At 46.9% G+C, this 21082-nt stretch overlaps 1 protein-coding gene across 1 annotated transcript in view; it reads left to right on the top strand.

Annotated features, from left to right (window-relative positions):
• The first annotated feature begins 7257 nt into the window (after window positions 1–7257).
• DNAH12 (dynein axonemal heavy chain 12) overlaps window positions 7258–21082 on the top strand; it is a 320238-nt gene continuing 306413 nt past the window's right edge. The window contains exons 1-5 of the mRNA XM_063940858.1: window positions 7258–7468; window positions 10672–10829; window positions 11288–11378; window positions 12001–12027; window positions 19247–19436. Of these exons, the coding sequence (XP_063796928.1) occupies window positions 7400–7468; window positions 10672–10829; window positions 11288–11378; window positions 12001–12027; window positions 19247–19436 (535 nt within the window). The 5' untranslated portion in view covers window positions 7258–7399. The remainder of the gene's footprint in view (window positions 7469–10671; window positions 10830–11287; window positions 11379–12000; window positions 12028–19246; window positions 19437–21082) is intronic.

The following is a 21082-nucleotide window of genomic DNA, read 5'->3' as shown; positions in this document are numbered from 1 at the left end:
ACACATTCCTAAAAACGTCCTGATCTGTTGCTGGGTTTGTGGCAGTGTCATGTCTCTAATGGCTTGGATTCTATCAGCGGTCAGGTGTCTCAGTCCCTGTGTTAGACAGTGTCCCAAATATTTTACCTTAGTCTGGCATAATTGTAACTTGTCTTTGGAAACCTTGTGACCTGTGTCTGAAAGATGAAACAGGAGCTGTTTCGTATCCTTCAGAGAGGCTTCCAGTGAATCTGAACACAGCAGTAAATCGTCCACGTACTGTATCAATACTGATCCACTCTCCGGTTGGAAAGACTGTAAACAATCATGCAAAGCCTGAGAAAATATACTTGGACTATCTATGAAACCTTGGGGTAACCGAGTCCACGTGTATTGGACTCCTCTGTATGTAAAAGCAAACAAATATTGGCTGTCAGGGTGCAGAGGTACCGAAAAGAATGCGGAGCAGAGGTCAATAACAGTGAAAAATTTGGCAGTGGGAGGAATTTGCATTAGGATGACAGCTGGATTTGGCACTACGGGGAACTGACTTTCAACTATTTTGTTAATCCCCCTTAGATCCTGCACTAGCCTGTAACCCCTCCCCCCACTCTTTTTAACAGGGAAGATGGGACTATTTGCTGTGCTGGACGTTCTTACTAGAATGCCCTGTTGTAGCAAGCGTTCTATTACTGGGAAAACTCCTAACTCCACCTCTGGCTTCAGAGGATACTGTGGGATTTTTGGAGCTATCCTACCATCTTTTACTTGTACAACTACTGGAGCTACATTTGCCATTAATCCAGTGTCCTGTCCATCTTTTGTCCAAAGTGACTCTGGTATCTGAGATGTCATCTCTTCTACTTGGGATGGATTCCTATTTGTCATAATGGAATGTGACATTAATTTTGATGGGGAGTCTAACATGTCTCGTACCTCCTGAGCGTGATTCTCAGGAATGTCCAAGAATACACCTTCAGGAGTACAATAAATGACGCAACCCATTTTACATAGTAAGTCTCTACCCAGGAGATTAGTTGGTGCCGATGCAGCCAGCAAAAAGGAATGCTTGGTATGCAAAGGCCCTATTGTAATCTCGGCTGGTTTGCTAACAGGGTAGTGCTGGACTACTCCTGTTACTCCCATGGCTGGAATTGTCCTACCAGTGGTTCTCATGCCCACTGTCGAATTTATCACTGACTTGGCCGCCCCTGTGTCTACAAGAAAGTTTAAAGTTTTACCAGCTACATTGATTGCAATCTCTGGTTCACTTCCAAGACTGGCAATCAACTTAACTGGCTGCAGATTACAGGTATGGCCACACCCCTAGTGGGTATGCTGACCTCCCTGAATCCCGCTGGCAGCGACTACTTGTGAGGGGGTTAGCTGGGAACTACCAGAGGTATGCCAATCTCTGTTCGGGGGATATCTTTTTGTTTCCCCTGTATGTGGCTCGAAACTCCGCCTCTGTGGACCCTGCTCCCAATGTCGTGTGTCGTGTCGTTGTCTAGGGGGTTGAAAAGATCTTTGTACACTCTTTGTTCTACATTCTCGTGCATAGTGTCCTGGTCTGTTACAGGAATAACAAGTTATTACAGTTGATTTACTTACAGGATTCGATGGTACATACGCAGGCTGCCTTGTGGTCAGCGCCTGTATACTTACTGACATCAACTTATCACTTTGCGACTCCCTGTGCCTAGTGATGTTTCTGTCGTGATCAATAGCAGCCTCTCTCAAAGTGGACACCGACAGACCTCGCCAACATGGTTGCGTGGTCTGTACCCTAGTCTTTAATGTTTCCTTTAAACCATCCATCAGTACAGATACTGCTACGTCTTGATGGTTTGGGTTGGTCTTAATGTCTTCTATTCCAGTGTACTTTGCCATTTCTAATAGTGCCCGGTGAAAATATTTTGATGCCGTCTCGGACTCTTTTTGTCTAATGGAGAATATCTTGTTCCATTTAACAACGGCTGGGAAATACTCCTTTAGCTGTAAATTTATCCTTTTTACATTATCCTTGTTGTACACGTCTGTAAGCGGTACATCTTTATCCAATGCACAGTCAGCTAAAAATTGAGTTGCGTCGACATTGGAAGGTAAACAAGCTCTTAGCAGTATCTGCCAATCCTTGTTGTTGGGTTCTACAGTGTTGCCTAGATCCCTGATGTATTTTTGGCTAGCAACTAAGTCCTTCCTGGGGTCAGGAAATTCGGACACTATTGTTCTTAATTCCATTCGGGAAAATGGAGTGTACATGGCAATGTTCCTTATGGGAGTGGCTCCAGACACATCTGTTTTTCCATTGGGAACTGCTATTACCCTTACAGGAGCAATTCTAACAGCCTCTTCCTGTGTAGATTCTACAACTTGTGGTGAAATTGTTTCAGTGTAGTGCATGGTGCCGTACTTACCCGTTGACACGACCTCACCTATCCCTCCGCTAGGGGCTTTCGCTAATCTCGTGGGTGTCGCTGTGCCTACTGTGGTCTCTGCTATGGTGGCCGCAAGAGAGAGAGATGAAATTGTTGCTGAATCGTCTTCTTGATCACACTCCTGAGGAAAGTTCAAAACAGGGTACAACTTGCACGGGTTAATAATTGCATGAGTTACTTGGTTAACATCATTAACATTTACAGGGTTACTAAGAGTTTGTGTTTTACAACCCAGTGCGTTTCTCTCCGCAATCAACTTCTCTCCTGCAATGTATGGTGGAGGAGGGGCTGTGGCTATCAGCTTCCTGACTGCCCCAGATCCTGCCGCCAGAGCCAAACCTCTCTGTATCTCACCTTCCTGGTGCCATAACTGTAAATAATCATGATGCTGAATTCGTCTCTTTGTTGATTTTAGGAGACATATCCTCCTCCTTAAATTTTGTAACACTTCTGGACTGAAGCTACCTATTCTTGGGAATTTGTCCCTGTCTTGTACAGTCATTCTCTCCCATTCATCACATAAAGATTCTGTGTGACTTCCGTATTTTTCACACATGATGTACCTTGCCGACCCGACGGGTCGGTTCTCTGAATCAACCCGAACCAAGGTTGATCGCCCCCTACCTGAACAATTGGCCCCCATAATCTGCAGGTGTTGCTTACTACTCCTGTGATCTTTATATCACGGTCTTCAGCGAACCCTTACAGCAAACCAAATTGTCCAAAAATAGGCCGGCGGTGGCGGTTTACCGAGTACCCCACTCACTCGCCCACCTCGACCAATACGACCTGATCACACCGATATGGTGCTGGCGTACTCGATACAGGGCCCCTATGGAACCTTCTGTTTACTGGAACATATGAGGGTTACCCGCAGGACACTTACTCTTTCCAGTAAAGGTGGGGTTGTTAGATAGTTCCTGAGTGACCAGCGAACTTCCCTTCCAAAAATAAAAAATTACACAAATCACGTCAGAATGTACAAATAGCGTTTGTGACCACTTTACTCTAATGGTATTAGGTCAGATTACTAACTACTGCACACAATTACGTGCGGTACAATCGTTCAGTACATAAGCACTACTTGTCATGTACTGAAAGATCAGTGGAATCGATGTTTCCGGCCGCGATTCCTTCAGCAAGAGCTTGTATGGCCTATATGGGTTCTGCACCAACACCCCAGGCGTTGTGCCTCTTGTACCTTTATAGCGGACCTCTTTGTCTATTTAACCTGTTACCTTATGACCTCCTGGTCTGTTACCGTCTGTTAATGACCTCCTGGTCTGTTACCTTATGACCTCCTGGTCTGTTACCTTATGGTCCGCTATACTCTAATGCTCGAATATTATTTAACCAGGGATGCCTCCCTAGCCACCGTATATGTCACTTACACGTATGTCCTTTGACGAGTACCCGACTTTCCTTTTGGTTCAACCTCTAAGTTATATAAACTTATGTGATAAAAACACACTCACTCAACACATGTACACTTTGTTTCTATATCTATTTCTGCGCAGAAATTTTCTTCAGCCCAGCTGTGTTACCAATTAGGAGCAGGATCTGTTAAACTAAATTTCAGATTTTTCCAAAAATAGATTTGCGTTATTTACCGCGTCGCGTTATCTACCGCTGTGCGTTACTTATCGCCTTTGCGTTAATTATCGCTTTGCGCTAAAATCCAACTTTTCGTGACTTGAGCTACGTGGGCGTAACCGGACGCTACGTTGCGTAATGAACGCTGCGTGCGTCTGCCTTTGGATTGCGTACGCTAGTCTTTGTTAGTGACACGTGTACGCAAAACAAAGATCCACCGTAACACAATTTCTACTTTTATCAATGTAGATGATCCCTGATCATCTACCGCACACCACACTGACTGCCTTATCTCCCAGACAAGCCGTGTGTTGGTCTATATTTTAACTATTACCTCTACTATGAAATAACAGCAAATCTCTTTTAGCACTTTCTATCAACTATAAAAATTGGCAAACAGGAATAGTGATATACGAAATTGAAAAAGAAATGCAGATATATATGTATGCGTGCGTATATACGCAAGACAGAAGAGAAATAAACAGTTTTAAAAGACACAAGCGTTTTGTTCTTACTTCCGGTTCCCGGATTCCTTCAGCACTCTTTATCTAAGCGAAGCAGACGCTTATCCCGTCAGCACTGCGAGACAACCTCCCACCCTTTGCTGGGGGGATAATGTCTGCTGATCTACCTAGTGCAGATATGAGAAGGATAGGACGAGTCCCCAATTGACAATGCTAAATTCCTTTTGTCGTATAAACAACCCTTTATGAAGTCTAAGAACACTGTACGCTGTTTACTTAAGAAGTACCGTACGGGTACGCTGGTTGCGTAACGATCGCTCCGCCGTAGGCGAGACGCTCAAGCGTCACGTTCGCTCACGGCCCAGCGATCACAGGACAGCACGTTATTGGTTATGACTAGAGTAATGATTCGCTATGGCGTAGCGGACGCTCGAGACCACGAGGAGATCACCAGCGGCGCAGACGCTCACAACGCTATACCTTTATGTCTAAACCTTATACCAATGAAATGCACAGAATACCTTAATGTGAGTACAGGGTGTAAGTGCAACCTTGTGTAACCTGACTAACTACAAAGCTGCTTGAGCGTCACCGACGCTCAAGTGAACACTTAACACTATAGAAAATACACAGATACTGGTTTAGGGTCCAAAGCCTATTAACTGTATTATATCTAATATACTTGTAAAAGGGGATAACAGTACAAATGATACACTACAATATAACAGAGACTTCCTAACCAAAATACAATACTATCTAATACAATACAATACTAGTCTAGGGGAGATGTGAGAGAAAAGAGAAAGGAGAGAGAGAGAGAGAAATGGAGAGAGATGAGAGAAATTGGCTCACAGTAAGACAATGATTACGGAGAGAAAACTTACGCACAAAGGTAAACGATCGCATGCGCCTGGACATCCAGCACCCGATTTTCAGCAATGAGAACCGTTGAAGAGTGAGAGCTGGATGTGGTCGGCCTGCCTATTTATGCCCCACACACAATGCAATCTCATAGTCCCTACAATCCCATTGTCCATTGGACGTCGGAATTCGGCCCTGTATCATAACAAAAGGTCATAGGTTGATTCATACAGGTGGGCTGTGACGATTTCAAACAGCTCAGGTGGGTGGGAGACTAGGTTTCCCGCCGCATACCTGAGTATGAGTAAATAATAGAAATGGACATAAACTTCTTATGTCCATAACTATTCGCACGAGCGATTAATACGCTCCAAACCAACACCGGAACATTGCTAATTAAATACTCTTCCGATGGGTACCAAACACTGCTGCATGGCTCTTATTAGACCCTTCCCACAATACAAAGAGGGATTCCTCAGCTCAGGGACATTCTATATTAACTAAACTTTCAGAAACTATCAAAGGGACCATGATCTACAAACTACATTAATTGTGAAAATATGTAACGATTGGGTCGCTCGCTACGACTACATACTCTTTACCGTAAATACGCATACCGATGCGAGCGGGTGCACGCATCAGCGGGTATGCGCTATCACGGGAAAGCGCACGCATGCGCAGCACGGACCAGCATGAGGTGCAAATATGGCAACGTGCATAGAGACATTTTTCTGACTTTGACAGAAAAGGGGGGAATGCCTGCCTAACACACACACCTCATGTGTGAAAATGGGAGATGCCTGCCTAACACACATACCTCATGTGTGAAAAGGTTGGAATGCCTGCCTAACACACACACCTCATGTGTGAAAATGGGAGAATGCCTGCCTAACACACACACACACTTCATGTGTAAAAATGGTGGAATGCCTGCCTAACACACACACACCTCATGTGTGAAAAGGGGGGAATTGCCTGCCTAACACACACACACACACACACACACACACACACACACACACACACACACACGCACTTGTCATGTGTGAAAAGGGGGGAATGCCTGCTTAATGTGTAAAAGGGGGGACTCTGTTACTGTAATGTGTAAAAAAGGGGGACTCTGCCTAATGTGTAAAAAAGGGGGGCTCTACTGCCATAATGAGTACAAATAGGCGGACTCTGCCTGCCTAATGTGTAAAAAGGGGGACTCTGCCTGCCTTATGTGTAAAAAATGGGGACTCTGCTGATGTAATGTGTAAAAAAAAAAGGTGGACTCTGCCGCCTAATGTGTAAAAAGGGGGACTTTGCTACTGTAATGTGCAAAAAAAGGGGGACTCTTCCTGCATAATGTGTAAAAAAGGGGGACTCTGCTGCCGTAATGTGTAAAAAAGGGGACTCTGCTGCCGTAATGTGTAAATGGGGACTACTGTATAACTGGCGTACTGTACAAAAGGGAGCTCAGCCTAACGTAATGTATAAAAGAGAGCTCCGTGGCCATGCCCCTTCCCCATGAAGCCATGCCCCGTTATTTTTGGCATGTGCATTGACCCTGTTTTCTATATATGGGATTTGGGGGGGGGGGGGGCGATGCTGTTTCTTGCACACAGCGCTAAAATGTCTAGTTGCGCCACTGCTTATCCCTATATCTTTCTGAGTTTGAATTGTTGGACGACAAGCTATGTAACAAATGGAAAATAGCAATGTGTACTAATCACTCTCCTACTGTAAAAAGCACACTTTCTAGGTTCTAACACCACAACACCTAATACAATGCCAGTATACTCCGGCCATGTTCGGTAATAGCAACTAGAATGCCACACGTTATATGACTAGCATCCCACTGGCAGTAGGCTCACTACACGGTGACAGTGTGACTGCGCGCTCAGCAGCATTGCCTCATCAGGACGGCAGGGGGCAGCAGCAGGTATGCAGCGGCTACAGTGCTACCAGTGAGACTGGGCAGAGGGTGTGACCGGGGAAGTAGCCCATCCCTCAATTTCAACAAACCAAAAGCACCTCCCTATCAACGCCACGCCCCTGCTTCCATGGCAACCGGCTTGTTTAATGTCAGACAGGGGACCAGAGCCGGGCAAGTTGCAGGGAGCAGGGGCACCTCCAGCAGGTTCCGGACAGGTAAGAGTCCTCAGCCACCTAATATATGGATGTACTGTATATATTACATACAGTCATGTAGCTAATACAGCACGCAGCACTTTGCTTCATTTACTTTTTAGCTCCAGCTGATAAGAGGTATTCCTGTACAGACAGGACATAGTGACACTGCTGCTAGGTTATGTTGCTTGATACCCTGGTGTGAGTGCCTGGTCATGGGATCCCGGAGAATACATTGATGCATCTGTAGCCGATTATTTTGCTGCCTCTAATGGGTAATACGTAATGTTATAATTAATTGGCATTGACTTTTTTTTAACTTTGCTGATATACTATATATATGTATATAATATATGTGTGTGTATATATACACACACACACACACACACACACACACACACACACACACACACACACACACACACTTTAGGAACAACAGCAACTCAGCCACGAAGCTGAAGACCACATAAAATCACAGAGTGGGGTCAGCGACTGCTAAGGCTCATTATTCCTAGCTCATACTTGCCTACCTGACCCTCTCCATGAGGGAGAAAATGCTCTGTTCCTGGACTTTCCTGGTAATGTATGATTGCCATCACCTGTGGTGAGCTAGTTAGTTGATAAGAAAGGTGTTTCACCACAGGTGATGGCAATCATACATTACCAGGAAAGTCCAGGAACAGAGCATTGCTCCCTCATGGAGAGGGTCAGGTAGGCAAGTATGTCCTAGCTGGAGTTCTGAACTACCACTGGCATTAATGTAAGCACCAAAACTCCAACAGGAGCTTAATGGAACAGGTTTCCATGGCCAAGCAGCTGCATGCAAGCCTTACATCACCAAGGGCCTACTTCAGACCTGATCAAAGATGTGCTAAATTTAGCACATCTACGATCAGCTTCCCTGACTTGCGGGGGGATGCCCAGCACAGGGCTAGTCCGCCCCGCATGTCAGGCCCTACCCCGTCATACAAGTGCAAAAGCATCGCACAGTGGCGATGCTTTTGTACTTGAAGAGTAGCTCCCTACCAGCGCAGCTCCTGCGCTCTGGCAGGGAGCTACCTGTCGCTGTCCGGGTCACAGCGTCCCGCCCCCTACCGCCCAGCGACCGTCTCTGCCTGTCAGTCAGGCAGAGGCGATCGCAGGGCTGAGACGGTCATCGGCTCTCTGGCATGCACAGTTCAGACCTGATCGGCGATCAGGTCTGAATTAGGCCCCAAGTCCAATGCCAAGCGTTGGATGGAGGGGTGTAAAGCACACCGACACTGGACTGTGCAGCAGTGGGAACGTGTTCTGTGGAGTCATGAATCACGCTTCTCTGTTTGGCAGTTAGATGGATGAGTCTGGGTTTGGCGGATGCCAGGAGAACGTTACCTGCCTGACTGCATTATGCCAACTGTGAAGTTTGGTGGAGGAGGGATAATGGCATGGGGCTGTTTTTCAGGGGTTTGGCTAGGCCCCTTATCTCTGTGAAGGGCAGTCTTAATGCTTCAGCATACCAAGACATTTTGGACAATGCTATGCTTCCAACTTTGTGGCAACAGTTTGGGGAAGGATCATTTCTATTCCAACATGACTGTGCTCCAGTGCACAAAGCAAGGATATTAGTTCGGTTTGGAGGAACTTGACTGCCCGCACAGAGCCCTTTCCTTAACCCTGTCAAGCAGCTTTGGGATGAACTGGAACAGAGATTACGAACCAGGCCTTATCGTCCAACATCAGTGCCTGACCTCATACATTTTTTTAAATTGAAAAAGCAGTCTTTAGTGACATAAATAAGCAAAAAACATACATAAACATTACACACATAAGTACCGTGTTGCAGCACAGCTAAAACACAATACAGATGGTATAGTAAATTTCAAGAGCTACAGCATAAGGCCAGCCTACACTAGAAATCATGTCGAGCACTATGCATTTACATATACAGCAGGTAATAAGGCTATGGGTGTGGAGGGTAAGAGGGTAAGGGAGGGGGAATCACAAGCTCAAAGCTTTATTGAAAGACAGACACATATAAGGGGAGGGTCAATAAATAGAAAGACATCAATAAAACAACAGACATTGTGAATGGGGGAAAGGGGCCACGGTCCCAAGTCTTATTAAGCAGTCCAAACAAGGGGAGAGGGGCAGAAGAAGGGGGTTTAGTCCTCTTCTTCCTCAGGGCTGTGTTAATCCCCTCAAAATACAATGGCATGCATGGCTTGACCTGGTGGCAGCTGGCAGGTCTGATAACATTGGTTGCATGGTGAAAAACAATGGGGGCATTGCCAGGCCTGTAGAGGTTCAAAAAATGTCATGACACAGAATTCACTAAGTTGGTGCATAGACAGGCTGTACAGCTGGGGTAGTAACCATGCGGCCCTCCAGCTGTTGTGGAACTACACATCTACACATAGGGGGTCATTCCGAGTTGTTCGCTCGTTATTTTTTTCTCGCAACGGAGCGATTAGTTGCTAATGCGCATGCGCAATGTCCACAGTGCGACTGCGCCAAGTAAATTTGCTATGCAGTTAGGTATTTTACTCACGGCATTACGAGGTGTTTTCTTCGTTCTGGTGATCGGAGTGTGATTGACAGGAAGTGGGTGTTTCTGGGCGGAAACAGGCCGTTTTATGGGTGTGTGTGAAAAAACGCTGCCGTTTCTGGGAAAAACGCGGGAGTGGCAGGAGAAACGGAGGAGTGTCTGGGCGAACGCTGGGTGTGTTTGTGACATCAAACCAGGAACGACAAGCACTGAACTGATCGCAGATGCCGAGTAAATCTGAAGCTACTCAGAAACTGCTAAGAAGTGTCTATTCGCAATTCTGCTAATCTTTCGTTCGCAATTTTGATAAGCTCAGATTCACTCCCAGTAGGCGGCGGCTTAGCGTGTGCAAAGCTGCTAAAAGCAGCTTGCGAGCGAACAACTCGGAATGACCCCCATAGTTCCAAAGTAGCTGGAGGGTCTCACGTGAATACCCCTGCTGTACAGCATGATAACAGAGTCAAAGAGAGAAGAAAGAAAAAGGATCTGTTTAGGGTGCACTTAGAAGAAACAACATTTTATGCGAAATATTTGTTAAAAAACTATGTAAAGTGGTGTAAAGATTAACGACGATGTGAATAGATAACAGACCTGTTTGTAGCATATTCATCTGCAATTAAGCAAATAAACATATTTAGTGTTGCAGTGCCTGTAACATAGTTTTTACTCTCTTATGCATCTGGTTATTCCACTTGTTTAGATGGATTCCAACAAAACTTTCCACTTTCTGCCTGCGGGGCATCTACACGTCCAGTTGCCTCCTCTTACGCTCCCGGTTCCCTCTACAAGCTCTGCCAGCAGTAAGCTGATGAAGTACAAAAGAAGCCGGGAACAGCAGAAGACCCTTAATGAGATCATGTGAGTCCTGTATCATGTGTTGGGGCATATTCAATTAGCCATGATTCTTACTGTGGGCATGTTGCAGTGCCCGGAGCAATTCAGTTGCAGCCTTAACACGGGCTTACCACAGCCCACAGGTTGCACTTCCTGCAGGTTTCTGCTTGCACCCTCCTGAGGTGTGACCTGACATCCGCGCTAACTATGGCTTTTTTCCCTTACCGCTGAGAGCACATTAACCAATAACTCTTGGCACTTAACTCGGAAACCTGTGGCTTAATGCGCATTAGCCGTGGGTCTTCCGCAGGAGGAAATGAGCTTATAAAAAGTCCTGTATAATAAGCCACTGTAAGTCCTGCATGTAATTGATTAGACCCCTTGTGTGATGATTGCAGGTCTATCTCGGAGCTACTTTATGTCTCCGGCAATCTTTAGTCCTAGATTAATATTCACAGAATGTTGTTACCTCTGAGTTGCAGAATGAAGGAAGCGTTAAAGGCCTATGAGGAAACTATAACCGAGAAAAAGAAGAGAGGGTCTAGACCCCCGCAGCCCCAACTCCCATCAACTGTAAGTTTATCCTTATAAATATATAAGTAAAGAAACCGTGAAAAAACACCACAGAACAAGTAGTCACTGATGTACAGTATAGTCAGCGTAATACTTAGAGGAGTTCTGGGAAAAGGACCATGATGGAGTCACTGGTGGTAATCAACAAGAAGTCATTAATATGTCACTTTTATTTCCTCATCAAAATACAGCGCAAGTTAGCAACCACTTCCTGTACAATCCTGAGCTGATTCTCATAGTTTTCTTTTTAAAGCAGCAAAACCATGCCTTATAAATGATTGCCGCTTTAAAGAAAAGTCTGAGTCCAGTCTAAAACCCGCACCTCTGGCCAAACCAGACTTCATTACATCTGGCCCATAATGGGAGACATTATAAATCCTGGTGCACAGATCACTGAGTGTAATAGGTGCCGGATCCCTTAGCAAGTCATCAGATCCTATCACTTATTGTACAGTTTGACCAATAAAACAACTGGTCCATGGTGTGAATTACAGCGGACGTTTCATGAATGTTCTGCGTTATGTTTGCAACTTGAAACCATTTATAGCAGAATCCACAAAACAATGAGATTTTATGTAATTATCAGTAAAACCCTATAACGATCTTTTGTCTCTTATGACAGATGAACAGTGAGCAGCGAAAAATCAGGGTGAGTAGTATTGTATACACATATACTTTTATCTTTATTATGATCAGTTATGCAATACTGCAATTTTTTTGGTCCATGATTCTATTTCTACTGCGGGCAAAATGTTCTGAAGCGCGACTAGAGATGAGAGCTCCTCCAGCTCAGAGCTATTCCATAAATAAAACCTTCTGTTGGGTGGGAATAGATGAGAGCCATTATCAATATAATGAAATTACCCTACAAACAGGGCAGCTCCATCCATCTCTGGTTTTAATAACCTGACTCTGTTTAATGAAATCTTTTCATGCATTGCTCTGCAAAACTTGGAGCAGTGATGCGCCTACTCTATACTTAGCAAGGAATGGCGCCAAGTAAGTGTTCCAATTAGCCAGTAAAATCCTACTACCCTGAAAACTCCACCTTCTTGCTTTGCAAACCCATACACAATTTAATTATCCATTGATGGCATTACTATCTACTCTAGCCCACAATCCTTGGAGTAATCCTTGACTCCTCCCTCTCCTTCAAACCACACATTCAGTACATCTCACAAACCTGCCGTTTCCATCTCAAAAACATCTCCATGATCAGACTCTTTCTCATCCAGGACGCTACTAAGACCCTCATCCACTCACTGGTCATCTCCAGATTGGACTTCTGTAATTAACTCATATCTGGCCTCCCTGAAAAACATCTCTCTCCACTCCAGTCTATCCTCAATGCTGCTGCTCATCTCATCTTCCTCACCAAAAGTACTCCATCCACCTCCACTCTCTTGCAGGACCTTCACTGGCTACCCTTCCCATTCAGAATCTAATTCAAGCTTCTTATACTCACCTACAAAGCCCTTACCCACTCTTCTCCCTCTTACATCTCTGACCTTATCTCTCTTTCTCTAACGTCCTAAGTGGATGCTGGGGACTCCGTAAGGACCATGGGGAATAGCGGCTCCGCAGGAGACTGGGCACAAAAGTAAAAGCTTTAGGACTACCTGGTGTGCACTGGCTCCTCCCCCTATGACCCTCCTCCAAGCCTCAGTTAGATTTTTGTGCCCGAACGAGAAGGGTGCACACTAGGTGGCTCTCCTGAGCTGCTTAGTGAAAAGTTTCGTTTTAGGTTTTTTATTTTCAGTGAGACCTGCTGGCAACAGGCTCACTGCACCGAGGGACTAAGGGGAGAAGAAGCGAACTCACCTGCGTGCAGAGTGGATTGGGCTTCTTAGGCTACTGGACATTAGCTCCAGAGGGACGATCACAGGCCCAGCCATGGATGGGTCCCAGAGCCGCGCCGCCGGCCCCCTTACAGAGCCAGAAGACTGAAGAGGTCCGGAAAATCGGCGGCAGAAGACGTCCTGTCTTCAATAAGGTAGTGCACAGCACCGCAGCTGTGCGCCATTGCTCTCAGCACACTTCACACTCCGGTCACTGAGGGTGCAGGGCGCTGGGGGGGGGCGCCCTGAGACGCAATAAAAACACCTTAGATGGCTAAAAATACATCACATATAGCTCCTGGGCTATATGGATGCATTTAACCCCTGCCAGAATTCACAGAAAAACGGGAGATAAGGCCGCCGAGAAGGGGGCGGAGCCTATCTCCTCAGCACACTGGCGCCATTTTCCCTCACAGCTCCGTTGGAGGGAAGCTCCCTGGCTCTCCCCTGCAGTCACTACACTACAGAAAGGGTTAAAAAAAGAGAGGGGGGCACTAATTAGGCGCAGTATTAAAGATACAGCAGCTATAAGGGGAAAAACACTTATATAAGGTTATCCCTGTATATATATAGCGCTCTGGTGTGTGCTGGCAAACTCTCCCTCTGTCTCCCCAAAGGGCTAGTGGGGTCCTGTCCTCTATCAGAGCATTCCCTGTGTGTGTCGGTACGTTTGTGTCGACATGTATGATGAGAAAAATGATGTGGAGACGGAGCAGATTGCCTGTAATAGTGATGTCACCCCCTAGGGGGTCGACACCTGAGTGGATGAACTGTTGGAAGGAATTACGTGACAGTGTCAGCTCTGTATAAAAGACAGTGGTTGACATGTGACAGCCGGCTACTCAGCTTGTGCCTGTCCAGACGTCTCATAGGCCGTCAGGGGCTCTAAAGCGCCCGTTACCTCAGATGGCAGATATAGACGCCGACACGGATACTGACTCCAGTGTCGACGGTGAAGAGACAAATGTGACTTCCAGTAGGGCCACACGTTACATGATTGAGGCAATGAAAAATGTTTTACACATTTCTGATAATACGAGTACCACCAAAAAGGGGTATTATTTTCGGTGAGGAAAAACTACCTGTAGTTTTCCTGAATCTGAGAAATTAAATGAGGTGTGTGATGATGCGTGGTTTTCCCCCGATAACAACTGATAATTTCTAAAATGTTATTGGCATTATATCCTTTCCCGCCAGAGGTTAGGGTGTGTTGGGAAACATCCCCTAGGGTGGGTAAAGCGCTCACACGCTTGTAAGAACAAGGGCTCTACCCTCTCCTGAGATGGCCGCCCTTAAGGATCCTGCTGATAGAAAGCAGGAGGGTATCCTAAAATGTATTTACACACATACTGGTGTTATACTGCGACCAGCAATCGCCTCAGCCTGGATGTGCAGTGCTGGGTTGGTGTGGTCGGATTCCCTGACTGAAAATATTGATACCCTAGATAGGGACAGTATATTATTGCCTATAGAACATTTAAAAGATGCATTTCTATATATGCGTGATGCACAGCGGAATATTGGCCGACTGGCATCAAGTCTAAGTGCGTTGTCCATTTCTGCCAGTAGAGAGTTATGGACACGACAGTGGTCAGGTGATGCGGATTCCAAACGGCATTTGGAAGTATTGCCTTATTAAAGGGAGGAGTTATTTGGGGTCGGTCTTTCAGACCTGGTGGCCACGGCAACAGCTGGGAAATCCACGTTTGTACCCCAGGTCGCCTCTCAACATAAGAAGACGCCGTATTATCAGGCGCAGTCTTTTCGTGGGCAAGCGGGCAAAAGGTTCCTCATTTCTGCCCCGTGACAGAGGGAGAGGAAAAAGGCTGCAGAAATCAGCCAGTTCCCAGGAACAGAAGCCCTCTCCCGCCTCTGCCAAGCCCTCAGTATGACGCTGGGGCTTTACAAGCAGAATCAGGCACGGTGGGGGCCCGTCTCAATGAATTTCAGCGCGCAGTGGGCTCACTCGCAAGTAGACCCCTGGATCCTTCAAGGGATATCTCAGGGGTACAAATTGGAATTCGAGACGTCTCCCCCTCGCCGTTTCCTAAAGTCAGCTTTACCGATGTCTCCCTCTGACAGGGAGGCAGTTTTGGAAGCCATTCACAAGCTGTATTCCCAGCAGGTGATAATCAAGGTACCCCTCCTGCAACAGGGAACGGGGTATTATTCCACACTGTGGTGGTACCGAAGCCGGACGGCTCGGTGAGACCGATTCTAAATCTAAAATCTTGAACACTTACATACGGAGGTTCAAATTCAAGATTCAGTCACTCAGAGCAGTGATTGCGAACCTGGAAGAAGGGGACTACATGATGTCTCGGGACATCAAGGATGCTTACCTTCATGTCCCAATTTACCTTTCTCACCAGGGGTACCTCAGGTTTGTGGTACAGAACTGTCACTATCAGTTCAGACGCTGCCGTATGGATGGTCCACGGCACCCCGGGTCTTTACCAAGGTAATGGCCGAAATGATGATACTCCTTCGAAGGAAGGGAATTTTAGTTATCCCTTACTTGGACGATTCCCTGATAAGGGTAAGATCCAGGGAACAATTGGAGGTCGGTGTAGCACTATCTCAGGTAGTGTTGCGGCAGCACGATTGGATTCTCAATATTCCAAAATCGCAGCTGATTCCGACGACTCGTCTTCTGTTCCTAGGGGATGATCCTGGACACAGTCCAGAAAAAGGTGTTTCTCCCGGAGGAGAAAGTCAGGGAGTTATCCGAGCTAGTCGGGAACCTCCTATAACCGAGCCAAGTCTCAGTACATCAATGAAAGGGTTCTGGGAAAAATGGTGGCTTCCTACGAAGCAATCCCATTCGGCAGATTCCACGCAAGAACTTTCCAGTGGGACCTGCTGGACAAATGGTCCGGGTCGCATCTTCAGATGCATCAGCGGATAACCCTGTCACCAAGGACAAGGGTGTCTCTCCTGTGGTGGTTGCAGTGTGCTCATCTTCTAGAGGGCCGCAGATTCGGCATTCAGGACTGGGTCCTGGTGACCACGGATGCCAGCCTGCGAGGCTGGGGGGGCAGTCACACAGGGAAGGAATTTCCAGGGCTTATGGTCAAGCCTGGAGACATCACTTCACATAAATATCCTGAAGCTAAGGGCCATTTACAATGCTCTAAGCTTAGCAAGACCTCTGCTTCAAGGTCAGCCGGGGTTGATCCAGTCGGACAATATCACGGCAGTCACCCACGTAAACAGACAGGGTGGCACAAGAAGCAGGAGGGCAATGGCAGAAGCTGCAAGGATTCTTCGCTGGGCGGAAAATCATGTGATAGCACTGTCAGCAGTGTTCATTCCGGGAGTGGACAACTGGGAAGCAGACTTCCTCAGCAGATACGACCTCCACCCGGGAGAGTGGGGACTTCACCCAGAAGTCTTCCACATGATTATAAACCGTTGGGAAAAACTCGACAGGTATTGCGCCAGGTCAAGGGACCCTCAGGCAATAGCTGTAGACGCTCTGGTAACACCATGGGTGTACCAGTCAGTGTATGTGTTCCCTCCTCTGCCATCTCATACCCAAGGTACTGAGAATTATAAGATGGAGAGGAGTAAGCACTGTATTAGTGGCTCCGGATTGGCCAAGAAGGACTTGGTAACCGGAACTTCAAGAGATGCTCACGGAGGATCCGTGGCCTCTACCTCTAAGAAGGGACCTGCTCCAGCAAGGACCCTGTCTGTTCCAAGACTTACCGCGACTGCGTTTGACGGCATGGCGGTTGAACGCCGGATCCTGAAGGAAAAAGGCATTCCGGATGAAGTCATCCCTATCCTGATCAAAGCCAGGAAGGATGTAACCGAAAAACATTATCACCGCATTTGGCGAAAATATGTTGCATGGTGCGAGGCCAGTAAGGCCCGACGGAGGAAATTCAAATGGGTCGATTACTACATTTCCTGCAAACAGGAGTGTCTATGGGCCTGAAATTGGGGTCCATTAAGGTTCAAATTTCGGCCCTGTCAATTTTCTTCCAAAAAGAACTAGCTTCAGTCCCTGAAGTTCAGACGTTTGTAAAAGGGGTACTGCATATACAGCCTCCTTTTGTGCCTCCAGTGGCACCTTGGGATCTCAATGTAGTTTTTTGGGTTCCAAAAGTCACATTGGTTTGAACCACTTAAATCTGTGGAGTTAAAATATCTCACATGGAAAGTGGTCATGCTGTTGGCCCTGGCCTGTGCCAGGCGCGCGTCAGAATTGGCGGCTTTATCCTGTAAAAGCCCTTATCTGATTTTCCATTCGGACAGGGCGGAATTGAGGACTCGTCCTCAGTTTCTCCCTAAGGTGGTTTCAGCGTTTCACCTGAACCAACCTATGGTGGTGCCTGCGGCTACTAGGGACTTGGAGGACTCCAAGTTGCTAGACGTTGTCAGGGCCCTGAAAATATATGTTTCCAGGACGGCTGGAGTCAGAAAATCTGACTCGCTGTTTATCCTGTATGCACCCAACAAGCTGGGTGCTCCTGCTTCTAAGCAGACTATTGCTCGCTGGATTTGTAGTACAATTCAGCTTGCACATTCTGTGGCAGGCCTGCCACAGCCAAAATCTGTAAATGCCCATTCCACAAGGAAGGTGGGCTCATCTTGGGCGGCTGCCCGAGGGGTCTCGGCTTTACAACTTTGCCGAGCAGCTACTTGGTCAGGGGCAAACACGTTTGCTAAATTCTACAAATTTGATACCCTGGCTGAGGAGGACCTGGAGTTCTCTCATTCGGTGCTGCAGAGTCATCCGCACTCTCCCGCCCGTTTGGGAGCTTTGGTATAATCCCCATGGTCCTTACGGAGTCCCCAGCATCCACTTAGGACGTTAGAGAAAATAAGAATTTACTTACCGATAATTCTATTTCTCATAGTCCGTAGTGGATGCTGGGCGCCCATCCCAAGTGCGGATTGTCTGCAATACTTGTACATAGTTATTGTTACAAAAATCGGGTTATTATTGTTGTGAGCCATCTTTTCAGAGGCTCCTCTGTTATCATGCTGTTAACTGGGTTCAGATCACAGGTTGTACGGTGTGATTGGTGTGGCTGGTATGAGTCTTACCCGGGATTCAATATCCTTCCTTATTGTGTACGCTCGTCCGGGCACAGTATCCTAACTGAGGCTTGGAGGAGGGTCATAGGGGGAGGAGCCAGTGCACACCAGGTAGTCCTAAAGCTTTTACTTTTGTGCCCAGTCTCCTGCGGAGCCGCTATTCCCCATGGTCCTTACGGAGTCCCCAGCATCCACTACGGACTATGAGAAATAGAATTATCGGTAAGTAAATTCTTATTTTACATTCCCACCCGTCCTCTTCGCTTAATGCACGCCGTCTCTCCTGTCAACTGATTACCTCCTACCACTACTACCTACAAGATTTTACACGTGCTGCTCCCTATCTCTGGAATACCTCTCCCCATCCGACTCTCCACCTCTCTACAAAACTTCAAACGGGCTCTCAAAACAAACTTTTTCACCAAACCCATCCAACTCTCCTCCTAACCCTCTTGTCTGTGCTCACTGTCTACCCCTTCTGTGTCACCCCGGTCTCTCAGTCCTTCACCTTTTAAATTGTAAGCTCGGAAGAGCAGGGCATTCTTTCCTCATGTTCCTTTCCTTTTCTTACATACACTATCTTATACTCCATACTCCCTTTGATGACACCTAACCACTGGTTTTCCATACCTGTCCTATATTGTCTTGAACTGTAAGTGCTATTTTCTTGTTTGCTCATTTGATTATGTACTGCGTAATGGGCGCTGCGGATCCATTGTGGCGCCATATAAATAAAGGATAATAATAATAATAATAATAATAATACACTTTGGCACAGATCTAGGTGCACCCATGCAGTTGTGGCGCCCAATAAATTATGTGCTGTACATTATCTTTTTTTTGTAAAAGAGGCTCAGTGTCACCTGATATTCTTTCCCTACCTTCCTGTGCAAGTGACTGTACTAGACTTTATTGTATGTAGCTTCCACTATCAGGATGGAACTGTGTTTTCCTTGCTCAGAGTGCGACCTTCCCTTTCAGATGAATTACCTGTACATGAAGAAGCGTGTGGAGTGCGGCCCAGTGGTGCCCATTCAGAAGCACTGGTTAAACTCTATGCTGGCCCTGGTACCCAAGTCTCTGCAGAAAGGCAAAGACAGGGAGGCTCTTGTGGCGGAACTTTTAGAAGAAATCTCAGGAGACTTTGAGAAAAGCATGAAGAAACACCTGGGTGAGTCCTGTCACATACGTCTATATTTCTCTGACGTCCTAGTGGATGCTGGGGACTCCGTAAGGACCATGGGGGATAGCGGCTCCGCAGGAGTCTGGGCACAAAAGTAAAGCTTTAGGACTACCTGGTGTGCACTGGCTCCTCCCCCTATGACCCTCCTCCAAGCCTCAGTTAGATTTTTGTGCCCGAACGAGAAGGGTGCACACTAGGTGGCTCTCCTGAGCTGCTTAGTGAAAAGTTTAGTTTTAGGTTTTTTATTTTCAGTGAGACCTGCTGGCAACAGGCTCACTGCATCGAGGGACTAAGGGGAGAAGAAGCGAACTCACCTGCGTGCAGAGTGGATTGGGCTTCTTAGGCTACTGGACACCATTAGCTCCAGAGGGATCGAACACAGGCCCAGCCATGGAGTCCGGTCCTAAAGCCGCGCCGCCGGCCCCCTTACAGAGCCAGAAGCAAGAAGAGGTCCGGAAAATCGGCGGCAGAAGACATCCTGTCTTCACCAAGGTAGCGCACAGCACTGCAGCTGTGCGCCATTGCTCCTCAGCACACTTCACACTTCGGTCACTGAGGGTGCAGGGCGCTAGGGGGGGGCGCCCTGAGCAGCAATAAAAACACCTTGGCTGGCGAAAATACATCACATATAGCCCCCAGGGCTATATGGATGAATTTTAACCCCTGCCAGAATACACAGAAAAACGGGAGATAGGCTCCGCCCCCTTCTCGGCGGCCTTATCTCCTCAGCACACTGGCGCCATTTTCCCTCACAGCTCCGTTGGAGGGAAGCTCCCTGGCTCTCCCCTGCAGTCACTACACTACAGAAAGGGTTAAAAAAGAGAGGGGGGCACTAATTAGGCGCAGTATTAAAAATACAGCAGCTATAAGGGGAAAAACACTTATATAAGGTTATCCCTGTATATATATATAGCGCTCTGGTGTGTGCTGGCAAACTCTCCCTCTGTCTCCCCAAAGGGCTAGTGGGGTCCTGTCCTCTATCAGAGCATTCCCTGTGTGTGTGCTGTGTGTCGGTACGTTTGTGTCGACATGTATGAGGAGGAAAATGATGTGGAGACGGAGCAAATTGCCTGTAATAGTGATGTCACCCCCTAGGGGGTCGACACCTGAGTGGATGAACTGTTGGAAGGAATTACGTGACAGTGTCAGCTCTGTATAAAAGACAGTGGTTGACATGAGACAGCCGGCTACTCAGCTTGTGCCTGTCCAGACGTCTCATAGGCCGTCAGGGGCTCTAAAGCGCCCGTTACCTCAGATGGCAGATACAGACGCCGACACGGATACTGACTCCAGTGTCGACGGTGAAGAGACAAATGTGACTTCCAGTAGGGCCACACGTTACATGATTGAGGCAATGAAAAATGTTTTACACATTTCTGATAATACGAGTACCACCAAAAAGGGGTATTATGTTCGGTGAGGAAAAACTACCTGTAGTTTTCCTGAATCTGAGAAATTAAATGAGGTGTGTGATGATGCGTGGGTTTCCCCCGATAACAACTGATAATTTCTAAAATGTTATTGGCATTATATCCTTTCCCGCCAGAGGTTAGGGTGCGTTGGGAAACACCCCCTAGGGTGGGTAAAGCGCTCACATGCTTGTAAGAACAAGGGCTCTACCCTCTTCTGAGATG

Source organism: Pseudophryne corroboree, chromosome 9 (assembly GCF_028390025.1).
Source record: "Pseudophryne corroboree isolate aPseCor3 chromosome 9, aPseCor3.hap2, whole genome shotgun sequence".
Classification (NCBI taxonomy): Eukaryota; Metazoa; Chordata; class Amphibia; order Anura; family Myobatrachidae; genus Pseudophryne; species Pseudophryne corroboree.
Note: the sequence above shows the minus strand (reverse complement) of the source record. Positions and strands in the feature narration are given on the sequence as shown.